Genomic DNA, 15336 nt, shown 5'->3' on the forward strand with positions numbered 1-15336 from the left:
TTTTTCCGAGGGAAAGATAGATGGAATGTTAGAAGGGCAGTTTGTGTGTCATTTATGAACTTTATCTTATCATTCTTATGGCAAACAGAACTACCACTGAGTAATGTTTATTTCTCTCTAAATGTTATAGTTTTAAAAAATACTCCTTTTTGAGCCTATGGTGTTTTATGTACCTGAGCTACTAGAATTTATATAAAAAATTGGTTTAAACCACCTAGGATTTACTTACGGCCATTAAAACTTTTAAATTGAACAACCATGATTATATTATTTAAAAATAGGATATTAAAAGGCAGTGTGTGGAACCCACACTGGGCAGTAATTGAGAGATCTAACTCTATGTGACCTTAGAAAAATTTACATTTTGAGGATAATAGCTTCCATATCCACAAAATGAAGGTGTTAGGGGAAAAAAGCACAGGCTTTAGAATCTGACAGACTTGGCTTTTAATCATCAAACTGCCATTAACTACAGTATGATCTTGCTCAGTCACAATATCTAACCCCCGTTTCCTCATTCATAAAGTATGATTAAGTACCATTAATAGTACTTAATCATACTTTATTAAATAGTAACATTTCATGAAATTATTGTGGATGCTGAGATATACATACAAAACCCTTTAGCATAGTGCCTAGCACAGAATAAATAATGTTAACTATTCTTATTCAGTGACCTTTTTGGCTATTATAAATGATGTCCCCACAAACTTCAGAGAAGACTTTGAATTATAAGACATCATAACTTTAGTAATTTGGGTATTGTTGCTAATGTTTAGGTAATGATTAGTTTTAGTATGTTGTTTTCCAGTGCAATTACTTAAGAAAGCGTGTCTTCCTTAAGTATTATCTTCCTTGGAAGGTAATCCAGCTCTTGAAAATACCCATTCTTTCTGGACCTTGCTGTCTAATTTCTGAAATGCAAACGGAGTGTTGGTGAGACTGTAAGTGTACTTCTTTAATTGTCACAGTATTTTTCCTTTCCCTCACTTACCCTCCTCTCTTTTACTCCTCTCCCCTCCCTTTTACCCCCATAGCTAAAAATGTGACACCAATGCTGGACATTTTTTATCAAGCGGCAGGAGAATTTAGTGTCTGACAATTTATGAAGAAGACACTTTGAAATAGGGATGTCAGAACAAGTCTCAAAATATCCCACTCAGGCACTGTCTTCTTAACCTATGCAATGCTCTCTGAATCATTGGTCTGAAATTGGATTATTCTGTGATAGTATAAGATTTAGCTTAACAGTTTCATGTTTATTTAGAAAGGCTGTGGAACATGGAGGTTAGGGGTTAAAATACTATGAATGAAATTTCTGACATTACACTTTTTTTCTCTTTTTCCTGTGTATTTTAATTCTAGCAAAGCAAATGAGGAAATTAGAATATCCAAAACTCATTTAAAAAAATTGTGGTAAAATACATGTAACATAAAAGTTCATGTTTTAATCCCTTTTAACTGTACATTTCTGTGACATTAAGTACATCCAAATTGTTCTGCATCTATCACCACCGTTCATTTCCAAAAATTTCTCATCTTCCTTAACTCAACCTGTACCCATGAAACACTAACTGCTCTTTCCCATGTTCCTAGTCTATGGTAACCACTGATCTACTTTCTGTCTCCATGAATTTGACTACTTTGGAACCTTCTATTAGTGGAGTCATATACTTTTTGTCCTTTTATGCCTGGCTTATTTCATTTATCATAATATCTTCAGGTTCATCCATGTTGTCATATGTCAAAATTTACTTCCTTTCAAAGACTGAATAATACTCTACTGTATTTATGTGTATATACACACCACATATTATTTATTCATTTATTCCTTGATGGACACTGCGTTGCTTCCACATTTTTGCTACTGAAAATAATGCTGCTGTAAATATGCATTGGTGTACAAATATTTCTTTGAGACCCTGCTTTCACTTTTGGGTATACACCCAGAATCCATCCAATTGTTGGATCATGTGGTAATTCATTTTTAATTTTTTGAGGACGTGCCATACTGTTTTCCACAGCAGCTATACCATTTTACATTCCCACCAGCAATGCACTAGAGTTCAGTTTCTCTATATCTTCACAAACATTTAGCATTTTCTGTTTTTCTTTTTAATAATAGCCATCTTAAATAGCCATGGGTGTGAAGTGGTATCTCACTGTGGTTTGATTTGCATTGCCCTAATGACTAGTGATATTGAGCATCTTTTCATATACCTATTGGCAATATGTATATCTTATGTGGTGAAATCTCTGTTCAAATCCTTCGCCTGTTTTTGGTGAAGTACTTTTGACATTACAGTGTCAGAGGTGCCTATTACAACATGCCTGTAAACTAGCTAGGATGATGCTACATACTATTGAACTTGTTGAAGAGAGAAACTGTAATCCAGATGCAAGCATCTTCGATGGTTGTTTCTCACTGCTACAATTGTATTTTATGATTTTTAAGTCATGACTTTTACCTTTTTTTAAAAAATAAAATAGATAATGTGTACTGTGCATCCAACTTAGTAATTTAGGGGAAAAAGGAAACTAAGGGATGTAGCAACAAAAAAATTTATAAACTAGAAATTGGAGGAATTAATAACTGCAAGAATGGTTTATAAAAAGTTATGAAATAGAGAAATTGATAGAACTATACCAAGAAAAATAAGAGAACTAGGGTTAAAATCAGCAAACACAGACTATATAAAATATAGGTATTTTTATAAATTAGAATTCTATGCCCACGTGGATGATAGATATGTAAATCTCAATGTAATGGTATATACCTGAGTGGCACTTTATTTTGCTCAAATATGATCTGTAGGGTCTTTGTATTTTAGTTATCCAGTAGTTCTTTCTTCTCAGAAAAATAGAGTGGATGTTTTCATCCAATTTAGTTTTCAGCATAAAATTTTCTTATTTTATTTGTATATGTGTGTGTGATGTGAAATAAATACACATTTGGTAAGTTAGTTTGATATCATGTAAAGACTTCAGAGAATAGATATTTATGTGGCACAACTTTGCAGAGAATAATTTTATTAGCTTTCTTCCCTAATTTAAGCTTTCAAAAAAAAAAAACACTGATTACCAAAAAAACACTGATTACCAAAAATGTCAAAGTTGTTTAGTAAAAATAGAAAAATGTGAGGATAGACTATGCTTGTATACAAGGGAACTTTAAAAAGTTTGTGGAAAATGGAATTAAAAGATAAATATAAAAAATATAAACTTTATTTCTCAACATAAGCTCCATCAGGAACAAGACACTTTTGTAAGCAATGATACCAGGCATTTAGTTCATCCCTAAATAACTGAGGGTCCTAGGAATTTAACTATGTCAGCGAAATCTTTTAAAATTATTATTACTGAAGAAAAATGGGTTCCTTTTACAAATTTTTTGAGGTTAGGAAACAAAAAGAAGTAAGAAGGAGCCAAGTCAGGACTGTAAGGTGGACACCTAATGATTTCCCATGGAAACTCTTGCAAAATTGCCCTTGTTTGTTGAGAGGAAATGAGCAGGAGCATTGTTATGGTGGGGAAAGGACTCTGGTGAAGCTTTCCTAGGTATTTTTCTGCTAAAGCTTTAGCTAACTTTCTCATAATAATAAGCAGATGGTATTGTATTTTGGCCCTCCAGAAACTCAATAAGCAAAATGCCATGAGTATTTTGAATTGCGAGTTTTTTGAATTGTTGCTATGACCTTTACTTGTAGCCAGTCCACTTTTGCTTTGACTGGACTACTTCCACCTCTTAGTAGACATTGCTTTGATTGTTTTTGTCTTCAGTACTGGTAAAGGCATGTTTCATCTCCTGTTCTTTGAAGAAAGGCTTCAGGATCTTGATCACACTTGTTTAAAATTTCCACTGAATGCCCTGCTCTTGTCTGCAGCTGATCTGGGTGCAACAGTTTTGGCACCCATTGAGTGGAAAGTTTGCCCAACTTTAATTTTTCAGTCAGAATTGTGTAAGCTGATCCAGCTGAGATGTCTATGGTGTTGCCTATTGTTTCTGCTGTTAATCATCAGTCCTTTTCAATTAGGGCATGAACAAGTTTTTTTTTTTTCCTCACAAATTGATGCAGATGGTCTGCCACTGAGGGCTTCATCTTCAACATTTTCTTGCTCCTTCTCAAAATGAGTTATCCATTTGTAAACTGCTGATTTCTTTGGGGCATTGTCCCCATAAACTTTTTGTAGTGATTTTGCCATTCTTCCATCCAGTCTTCACCATAGATGTTTGTTCTTTTTTCAATTTAGTAGAATTCACATTGCTCTGATAGGAGCTTTTTTCAAATGGTCTTATGCTGCTTTGTGCTTCCAACTAGGTGCTGTTCAGACATGTTATAACAAGTTAGTACAAGTTTGTTTTGGTGCAAATGTTTTTAAAATCCATGCATAGTTTTTAAATAATATGTATTTTTCATAAACTTTTTGAAGTCTCTTGTATTTGATGACTTCTACCATTGACATTGAACAACTATACTGTTTAACGCTAAATCTGAATTTAATGATGGATTTGGTTTTCCTCTTTTAAATCATGTGTAAATGACTATTAATTCTATTATGTGGGTTTTGGTTATGCTGCAATGCATTGTACCCATGGAACAGCACAACTAATGGCTAATACTTCTAATGTGAGGAATTTAATTCATCTTTAAAATGATTATAAATAAGTAGCAATATGAAAATAATAATAAGAGGTATTAAGTTCCTTCATTTTTCTAACAGGGTCAACATATTTCACTGGCACCTATTCACAAGCTTGAAGAAGCTCTGTATGAATACCAGCCACTGCAGATAGAGACATATGGACCACATGTTCCTGAGCTTGAGATGCTAGGAAGATTTGGGTATGTGTCCTAAAGAACTTTACATTGAGGAGCTGATATGTGGGACTTATTGCTGTTCTTAACTGACATGTTAACATTCTTAGATTTTCAGTTTATAGAACTTTACTGTTTTGTGAAAAATGAACAGTGCTCAATACCAAATTGTTTTATTTAGTACATTAATTTTTCTGTGGACTTGTTAGGTCTCTTGAGATTGAGCCTGGAATACGTTCGTTCTTTTTTAAGTCTGTCCTTGGCAGCCATATTGAAATGGCGTTTATTTTCAGTCATGAGTGTTTTTTTCTTTTTTCTTTTTTAAAGAAATTGGGGCTTAATTTAGTTAGTAGTAAGCCAATAAAAATATGAGTTGGGCTCCTTGCCATGAAAAAGGGTAGATTTACTCATTGTGCACTGTCTACAGTGAAACTACATTTATGAGCCATGAGCCATGAAATATATTTTGTTGAAAGGTATAATGTAAGGCTGGCCCTGTGGTTCAACAGTCATATTATATATATCCATTCTGGAAATGAACCTGGGATCCTGGCTTTTGTAAGGGATGGAGAGATGGTTATAGTCTCTCTCATGGGAGCAAGTGGGTGTTTGTATACTTGAAAAGTGCAGGCACAGATGTTGCTAGATGGAGCAAATCATTTCTTGGTCTCATTTTAAAATGTGAACTATTGAATGAAAGGCTGATCCAGAAACTGTTGTTGCTTAACAAAAGAAAATAGTAGAAAGAATATACTATGAAAAAAAAGTGGGTAGATCGAGGCCAAGAAACTAAAAAGCAATAGAAAAAGTCAGAGACCCCAAGAACAAAAACAAGAAACGTGAAACAAATAATAAAACCTACATGCATCTTCAAAAACAAAACCAAAATCTGGAACATGTTGCATAATATTTTACATGTGAACATCAAGGCTCCAAAGTAAAGTTACATTTAAATGATATTTAATATCTTAAGGCTAAATTTTATTCAGTTCTTTATTCTCTTAAAGTCCTACAGCCTACAAGCATGAAGCCTACAGGATGTAAAACAACCTAAAACCCCCCTTTGAGATAACAGATTTATTAAACAATTGTCTTAAATGCTAAAATTGAAGTTTGAAGAGATAGACAATATTGCGTTTTATAATGTAAAAAGTTATACATGATGTAGACATTTATTTCTTATCTCTTACAAAGAGCCAGAATTGTGTATCTTTAAAATAAATTTACCTCAAAATCTTTACTTTTAATGTCCGTGAAGTTCACGTGTTTAAAATAGTACTCCTCTGTTACTAGGTTTTGCATTTTCCAATAATTTTGTCAAAATTTTTCATATACAGATTTTCTTATGTCCAGGTAGCTTTCTTCTGTTCTTAGAATGTTGAATTATTATTATTTTTTTCTTGAGACAGAGTCTCACTTTGTCACCCAGGCTGGAGTGCAGTGGTGCAATCTTGGCTCACTGCAACCTCTGCCTCCTGGGTTCAAGTGATTCTCATGCCTCAGCCTCCCGAGTAGCTGAGGCTGCAGGTATGCACCACCATGCCTGGCTAATTATTGTATTTTTTGTAGAGACAGGGTTTCACCATGTTGGCCAGGCTGGTCTCGAACTCCTGGCCTCAAGTGATCTGCCCACTTTGGCCCCCCAAAAGTGCTGGGATTACAGGTGTGAACCACTGCGCCCGGCCCATCTTTTAATATACTGAATTCAGTTTGCTGGTGTTTTGTCAGGGATTCTTGCATTAGTGTTCATAAAGGATATTGGCTCATAGCGTTTTCTAGCTTTATTAAGATATAATTAAAAAAGAAAAATTATATATATTTAAGATAGAGAAGATTTTTTTAAGTATTAATTTTTGTGGGTACATAGTAGGTATATATACAGTGGGCTATGGGAGATATTTTGATACAAGCATGTAATGTGTAATAATCACATTAAGGTAGATGGTATATCCATTACCTCAACATTTATTCTTTGTGTTACAAAGAATCCAATTATATTCTTTTAGTTATTTTCAAATGTACAATTAAATTATGATTGACTATAGTCACCCTGTTGTTCTATCAAATAGTAGTTCTTGGCCAGGCGCAGTGGCTCATGCCTGTAATCCCAGCTCTTTGGGAGGCTGAAGTGGGCAGATCACTTGAGGTCAGGAGTTTGAGGCAAGCCTGGCCAACATGATGAAACCCCGACTCTACTAAAAATACAAAATAATAGCTGGGTATGGTGGTATGCACCTTTAATCCCAGCTACTTGGGAGGCCGAGGCAGGAGAATCACTTGAACCTGGGAGGCAGAGGTTGCAGTGAACCAAGATTGTGCCACTGCACTCTAGCCTGGGTGACAAAAACAAAAACAAACAAAACAAAACCAAAAACTAGTTCCTATTCATTCTAACTATTTTTTTTTCTACCCATTAACCATCCCCACATCCTCTCCCACCTACTCACTATCCTTCACAACCTCTGGTGACCTTCCTTCTACTCTCTGTCAGTTCAATTGTTTTAATTTTTAGCTTCCACAAATAAGTGGGAACATGCTAAGTTTGTCTTTCTGTGCTTGGCTTATTTCACTTAACATAATGACCACCAGTTCCATGTATGTTGTTGGAAATGACAGGATCACATACCTTTTTTATGGCTGAATAATACTCCACTGTGTATATGTACCACATTTTCTTTATTCAGTCCTCTGTTGATGGACATGTAGATTGCTTCCAAATCTTGGCTATTGTGAACAGTGCTGTAACAAACATGGGAGTGCAGATGTCATTTTGAAATACTAATTCCCTTTCTTTTGGGTATATACCCAGCAGTGGGATTGCTGGATCATATAGTAGCTCTCTTTTTGTTTTTTGACAAACCTCGAAACTGTTCTCCATACTGGTTGTACTAATTTACATATCCACCAACAGTGTACAAGATTTTCTTTTTTCTACATCCTCTCCAGTACTCGTTACTGCTTGTCTTTGGAGAAAAGCCATTTAAACTGGGATGAGATTCTATCTCATTGTAGTTTTGATTTGCATTTCTCTGATGATTACTGGTGATGTTGAGCATTTTTACATATGACTGTTTGCCATTTGTATATCTTCCTTTGAGAAATGTCTGTTCAAATCTTTTGCCCATTTTTAAGTTGGATTATTACATTTTTTCCTGTTGAGTTGTTTGAGTTCCTTACATATTCTGGTTAATAATGCCTTGTCAGATGGGTAGTTTGAAAATATTTTCTCGCATTCTATAGGTTGTCTCTTTGTTCATCGATTTCTTCGCTTTGCAGAAGCTTTTTAGCTTGATGTGATCCTACTTACCTATTTTTGCTTTAGTTGCCTGTGCTTGTGGGGGTGTTCCTCAAAAATCTTTGCCCACTCCAATATCCTGGAGCATTTCCCCAATGTTTAATTTTAGTAGATTAAATAGTTTGAGGTCTTAGATTTAAGTGTTTCATCCTGATTTGATTTTTGTATGTGGTGAGAGTTAGGGGTCTAGTTTCATTCTTATGCATATGGATATCCAGTTTTCCCAGTACCATATTTTGAAGAGACTTTCTTTTCCCAAATGTATGGTCTTGGCACTTTTGTCAAAAATGAGTTCACTGTAGATGCATGGATTTGTTTTGAGATTCTCTATTTTGTTCCATTGGTCTCTGTGTCCATTTTTATGCCAGTACCATGCTATTTTAGTTACTATAGCTCTGTAGTATTTGAAGTAAGGTAATATAATTCCTGAAGTTTTATATCTTTAAAGTTTCTTTAAAGGTAGCTTTAGCTATTCTGGGTCTTTTGTGATTCCATATAAATTTTAGGAATTTTTAAATTTCTGTGAAGAATGTCATTGGTATTTTGATAGAGATTGCATTTAATCTGTAGATTGCTTTGGGTACTATGGCCATTTTAACATTATTGATTCTTCCAATCCATGAACATGGAATATCTTTTGTGTGTGTGTGTCCTCTTCAATTTTTTGCATCAATATTTTATAGTTTTCATAGTAGAGATCTTTCACTTCTTTGGTTAATTCCTAGGTATTTTATTCTAGCTATTGTAAATGGGATTACTTTCTTGATTTCTTTTTTAGATTGTTCACTCTTGGCATATAGAAATGCTGCTGATTTTTGTGTGCTGATTTTGTATTCTGCAACTTTATTCAATTTGTTTATCAATTCTAATAGTTTTTTTGTGAAGTCTTTAGGTTTTTCCAAATATAAGATCATATCATCTGTAAACAAAAATAATTTGACTTACTCCTTTCTGCTTTGGATGTCCTTTATTTCTTTCTCCTGTCTGATTGCTCTAGCTAGGACTTCCAGTTCTGTGTTGAATAACAGTGGTGATAGTGGGCATTCTTGCTGTATTCCAGATCTTAGAAGAAAGACTTTCAGTTTTCCCCCATTCAGTATACTAGCTGCAGGTCTGTTATATATGGCTTTCATTATGTTGAGGTAAATTCCTTTTATACCCAGGTTTTTGAGGGTTTTTACCATGAAAGAATGTTGAATTTTATTAAATGCTTACTCAGCATCAGTTGAAGTGATCATATGGTTTGGTCCTCATTCTGTTGATATGATATATCATATTGATTGATTTGCATATGTTGAACCATCCTTGTATTCCTGGGATAAATCACATGTGGTCATGATGAGTGAATGATCTTTTTAATATGTTGTTGAATTCAGCTTGCTAGTATTTTGTTGAGGCTTGCAAACACTATCTTATAACCCATTATTTTAAGCTGATGACAACTTAAGGTTGATAGCATAAACAGACAAACAAACAAATAAGCAAAATCAAAACTAGTAAAAACTCTACACTTTAACTTTGTCCCCTTGCTTTTTAACTTTTTGTTGTTTCTATTTATATCTTATTGTACTGTCTATGTCTTGAAAAGTTGTAGTTATTATGTTTAATTGATTTATCTTTTAGTTTTCCTACTTAAGAGTAGTTTGTCTACCATGATTACAGTGTGGGAATATTCTGTGTTTTTCTGTGTACTTACCATTACCAGTGAGTTTTGTACCTTCAGGTGACTTCATATTGCTCATTAATGTTCTTTTCTTTCTAATTGAAGAACCCCCTTTAGCATTTCTTGTAAGACAGGTCTGGTGTTGATAAAAACCTTCAGCTTTTGTTTGTCCGGGAAAGTCTTTATTTGTTTCTCCTTCATGTTTGCAGAACATTTTCACCAGATATACTATTCTAGGGCAAAAGCTTTTTCCTTCATGCCAGTCTCTTCTGGCCTATAAGGTTTCCACTGAAGAGTTCGCTGCCAGACATATTGGACCTCCATTCTATGTTATTTGTATATTTTATCTTTCTGCTTTTAGAATTCTTTATCCTTGACCTTTGGGAGTTTGAGTGTTAAATGCTTTGAGGTATTCTTTTTTGAGTTTAATCTGCTTGGTGTTCTGTAACCTTCTTGTACTTGAATAGTTGAATATTGATATATTTCTGTAGATTTGGGAAATGTTCTGTTATTCTCCTTTTGAATAAACTTTCTACCCTCATCTCTCTCTCTGTCTCCTATTTAAGCCCCATAACTCTTAGATTTGCCCTTTTGAGGCTATTTTCTAGATCTTTTAGGCATGCTTCATTGTTTTTTATTGTTAATTCTGTTTTGTTTTCTTTGACTGTATTTTCAAATAGCTTATATTCAAGTTCACTCTTCTGCTTAATCAATTCTGCTATTAAGAGACTCTGGTTTTGATTTGTATTTTCTTGATGATTAGTGATGTTGAGCAGCTTTTCATACACCTTTTGGCCATTCATATGTTATCTTTGGGGAAATGACTATTCAGGTCCTTTGCCCATTTTTAAATTGAGTTATTTGGTTTTGTTTGCCTTTGAGCTATTCAAGTTCTTTATATAATTTGGGTATTAACCCTTTATTGGATGTATAGTTTGTATAGTTTGCAAAAATGTTTTCCCAATGTGTAGGTTGGTTTTTCATTTTGTTGTTTATTTCCTTTGTTGTCTAGAGCTTTTTAGTTTGATGTAGCTCTATTTGTTTATTTTCAGTTTTGTTGCGTATTTGGTGTCTTATCCAGAAAACCATTGCCAAAGTTAACATCAAGGATCTTTCTCACTATGTTTTCTCTTAAGAATTTTATGGTTTCAGGTTTTATTTTTAAGTCTTCAGTCCATTTTGAGTTGATGTTTTTTGATATGGTGTATGATAAGGGCCAGTTTCATTCACTTATATGTGTATAGTTCTCTCAGTGCCATTGACTAAAAATATTAGCCTTTTTCCATTGTATGTTTTCATGTCCTTATCAAAAATTAGTTGACTGCAGATGTTTGGGTTTATTTCTGGGCTCCCTGTTCTGTTCCAATGTGTATATGTTTGTTTTTGTGTCAATACCATACTATAGCTTTGTAATATTATCTGATATCAGCAAATTTGGTGTTTCCAACTTTGTTCTTCCTTTTCAAGGCTGTTTTGTTTTTTGTGAGTATTTTGTGGTTTCATGTGAACTTTATAATTTTTTTCTATTTGTATTGAAAATGCCATGAGAATGTTGATAGGGATTTTGTTGAATCGATATACTGCTTTTGGTAGTATGGACATTTTAACAATATTCCTCTATTCTTACGGACATGGGATTTGTTGCCATTTATTTATGTTGTCTTCAGTGTTTCATAGTTTTCAGTGTGCACAGCTTTGACCTCCTTTGTTAAATTTGTTCTTAAGCATCTTAATCTTTTTGATTAATCTTTTGATTAGCCTTTGAAAAAGGCTAATGTAATGTTTTGATTATATTACATTAAAGGCTAATGTAATGTTTTGATTTTTTCAGATAGATCAATATTAGTATAAAGAAATATAGCTGATTTTTGCATGTCTGTTTTGTTTGATTACAAAAAAGCTAATGTAATGTTTTGATTTTTTTTCAGATACTTCACTATTAGTATAAAGAAATATAGCTGATTTTTGCATGTCTGTTTTCTATCTTGCTACTTTATTGAATTCATTTTCTAGTTCTAACTTTTTGGTCTAATCTTTATGATTTTGTACATATAGGATCATGTCATATGCAGAGAGGCATAATTTTACTTCTTGATTTCCTATTTGGATGTATTTTATTTTTCTTGTCTAATTGCTCTTTATAATACTCCCAATTCTATGTTGAATGTAATTGATGAAAGTGGACATCCTTGTCTTGGGGTCAGGCAGAAACTGAAAACTTTTCCTCTGTTGATTATAATGTTAGGCATAGGCCTTTCATAAATGACCTCAATTTTGTTCAGGACATTTTATTCTAAACTTATTTTGTTGACAGTTGTTATGAAAAGATTTTGGACTTTGTCAAATGCTTTCCCTGCATATATATTGAGATGATCATGTGGTTTTTATTTTTCATTCTATTGATGAGTTGTATAACATCGATTTGCATTTTTTTGTTGTTGTTACATATCAGAGCTGTTTTTTTTTCTTGTGTTTGTTTTTTGTTTTTATTTTATTTTATTATTATTATACTTTAAGTTTTAGGGTACATGTGCACAATGTGCAGGTTAGTTACATATGTATACATGTGCCATGCTGGTGTGCTGTACCCATTAACTCGTCATTTAGCACTAGGTATATCTCCCAATGCTATCCCTCCCCACTCCCCCCACCCCACAACAGTCCCCAGAGTGTGATGTTCCCCTTCTTGTGTCCATGTGTTCTCACTGTTCCCACCTATGAGTGAGAACATGTGGTGTTTGGTTTTTGTCCTTGCGATAGTTTACTGAGAATGATGATTTCCAGTTTCATCCATGTCCCTACAAAGGACATGAACTCATCATTTTTCACGGCTGCATAGTATTCCATGGTGTAGCAGAACTGAAGGAAATAGAGACACAAAAAACCCTTCAAAAAATTAATGTATCCAGGAGCTGGTTTTTTTGAAAGGATCAACAAAATTGATAGACCGCTAGCAAGACTAATAAAGAAAAAAAGAGAGAAGAATCAAATAGATGCAATAAAAAATGGTAAAGGGGATATCACCACTGATCCCACAGAAATACAAACTACCATCAGAGAATACTACAAACACCTCTACACAAATAAACTAGAAAATCTAGAAGAAATGGATAAATTCCTCGACACATACACCCTCCCAAGACTAAACCAGGAAGAAGTTGAATCTCTGAATAGACCAATAACAGGCTCTGAAATTGTGGCAGTAATCAATAGCTTACCAACCAAAAAGAGTCCAGGACCAGATGGATTCACAGCTGAATTCTACCAGAGGTACAAGGAGGAACTGGTACCATTCCTTCTGAAACTATTCCAATCAATAGAAAAAGAGGGAATCCTCCCTAACTCATTGTATGAGGCCAGCATCATCCTGATACCAAAGCCGGGCAGAGACACAACCACAAAAGAGAATTTTAGACCAATATCCTTGATGAACATGGATGCAAAAATCCTCAATAAAATACTGGCAAACGGAATCCAGCAGCACATCAAAAAGCTTATCCACCATGTGTCAAGTGGACTTCATTCCTGGGATGCAAGGCTGGTTCAATATACGCAAATCAATAAATGTAATCTAGCATATAAACAGAACCAAAGACAAAAACCACATGATTATCTCAATAGATGCAGAAAAGGCCTTTGACAAAATTCAACAACACTTCATGCTAGAAACTCTCAATAAGTTAGGTATTGATGGGACATATCTCAAAATAATAAGAGCTATCTATGACAAACCCGCAGCCAATATCATACAGAATGGACAAAAACTGGAAGCATTCCCTTTGAAAACTGGCACAAGACAGGGATGCCCTCTCTCACCACTCCTATTCAACATAGTGTTGGAAGTTCTGGCCAGGGCAATCAGGCAGGAGAAGGAAATAAAGGGCATTCAATTAGGAAAAGAGGAAGTCAAATTGTCCCTGTTTGCAGATGACATGATTGTATATCTCGAAAACCCCATCATCTCAGCCCAAAATCTCCTTAAGCTGATAAGCAACTTCAGCACAGTCTCAGGATACAAAATCAACGTACAAAAATCACAAGCATTCTTATACACCAATAACAGACAGAGAGCCAAATCATGAGTGAACTCCCATTCATAATTGCTTCAAAGAGAATAAAATACCTAGGAATCCAACTTAGAAGGGATGTGAAGGACCTCTTCAAGGAGAACTACAAACCACTGCTCAGTGAAATAAAAGAGGATACAAACAAATGGAAGAACATTCCATGCTGATGGGTAGCAAGAATCAATATCATGAAAATGGCCATACTGCCCAAGGTAATTTATAGATTCAATGCCATCCCCATCAAGCTACCAATGACTTTCTTCACAGAGTTGGAAAAAACTTACTTTAAAGTTCATATGGAACCAAAAAAGAGCCCGCATCGCCGAGTCAATCGTAAGCCAAAAGAACAAAGCTGGAGGCATCACGCTACCTGACTTCAAACTATACTACAAGGCTACAGTAACCAAAACAGCATGGCACTGGTACCAAAACAGAGATATAGATCAATGGAACAGAACAGAGCCCTCAGAAATAACGCTGCATATCTACAACTATCTGATCTTTGACAAACCTGAGGAAAACAAGCAATGGGGAAAGGATTCCCTATTTAATAAATGGTGCTGGGAAAACTGGCTGGCCATATGTAGAAAGCTGAAACTGGATCCCTTCCTTACACCTTATACAAAAATTAATTCAAGATGGATTAAAGACTTAAACATTAGATCTAAAACCATAAAAACCCTAGAAGAAAACCTAGGCATTACCATTCAGGACATAGGCATGGGCAAGGACTTCATGTCTAAAACACCAAAAGCAATGGCAACAAAAGACAAAATTGACAAATGGGATCTAATTAAACTAAAGAGCTTCTGCACAGCAAAAGAAACTACCATCAGAGTGAACAGGCAACCTACAAAATGGGAGAAAATTTTCACAACCTACTCATCTGGCAAAGAGCTAATATCCAGAATCTACAATGAACTCAAACAAATTTGCAAGAAAAAACAAACAACCCCATCAAAAAGTGGGCGAAGGATATGAACAGACACTTCTCAAAAGAAGACATTTATGCAGCCAAAAAACACATGAAAAAATGCTCACCATCACTGGTCATCAGAGAAATGCAAATCAAAACCACAATGAGATACCATCTCACACCAGTTAGAATGGCATTCATTAAAAAGTCCGGAAACAACAGGTGCTGGAGAGGATGTGGAGAAATAGGAACACTTTTACACTGTTGGTGGGACTGTAAACTAGTTTAACCATTGTGGAAGTCAGTGTGGTGATTCCTCAGGGATCTAGAACTAGAAATACCATTTGACCCAGCCATCCCATTACTGGGTATATACCCAAAGGACTATAAATCATGCTGCTATAAAGACACATGCACACGTATGTTTACTGCGGCACTATTCACAATAGCAAAGACTTGGAACCAAGCCAAATGTCCAACAATGATAGAGTGGATTAAGAAAATGTGGTGCATATACACCATGATTTGCATTTGTTAAACCAACCTTGCATCCCAGGGATAAATTTACGTACTCATGA

At 34.7% G+C, this 15336-nt stretch overlaps 1 protein-coding gene across 3 annotated transcripts in view; it reads left to right on the top strand.

Moving 5' to 3' along the window:
* Positions 1-15336, top strand: part of MNAT1 (MNAT1 component of CDK activating kinase) — a 236277-nt gene that overhangs the window by 141544 nt on the left and 79397 nt on the right. For 2 of the 3 annotated variants that reach the window (XM_019010011.3, XM_055361792.2), the window contains one exon: positions 4723-4844. The exons of the other annotated variant lie outside the window; for it this stretch is intronic. In XM_019010011.3, the coding sequence (XP_018865556.2) occupies positions 4723-4844 (122 nt within the window). The remainder of the gene's footprint in view (positions 1-4722; positions 4845-15336) is intronic. 3 annotated transcript variants of the gene reach the window in all.

This window comes from Gorilla gorilla, chromosome 15 (assembly GCF_029281585.2).
Source record: "Gorilla gorilla gorilla isolate KB3781 chromosome 15, NHGRI_mGorGor1-v2.1_pri, whole genome shotgun sequence".
Classification (NCBI taxonomy): Eukaryota; Metazoa; Chordata; class Mammalia; order Primates; family Hominidae; genus Gorilla; species Gorilla gorilla.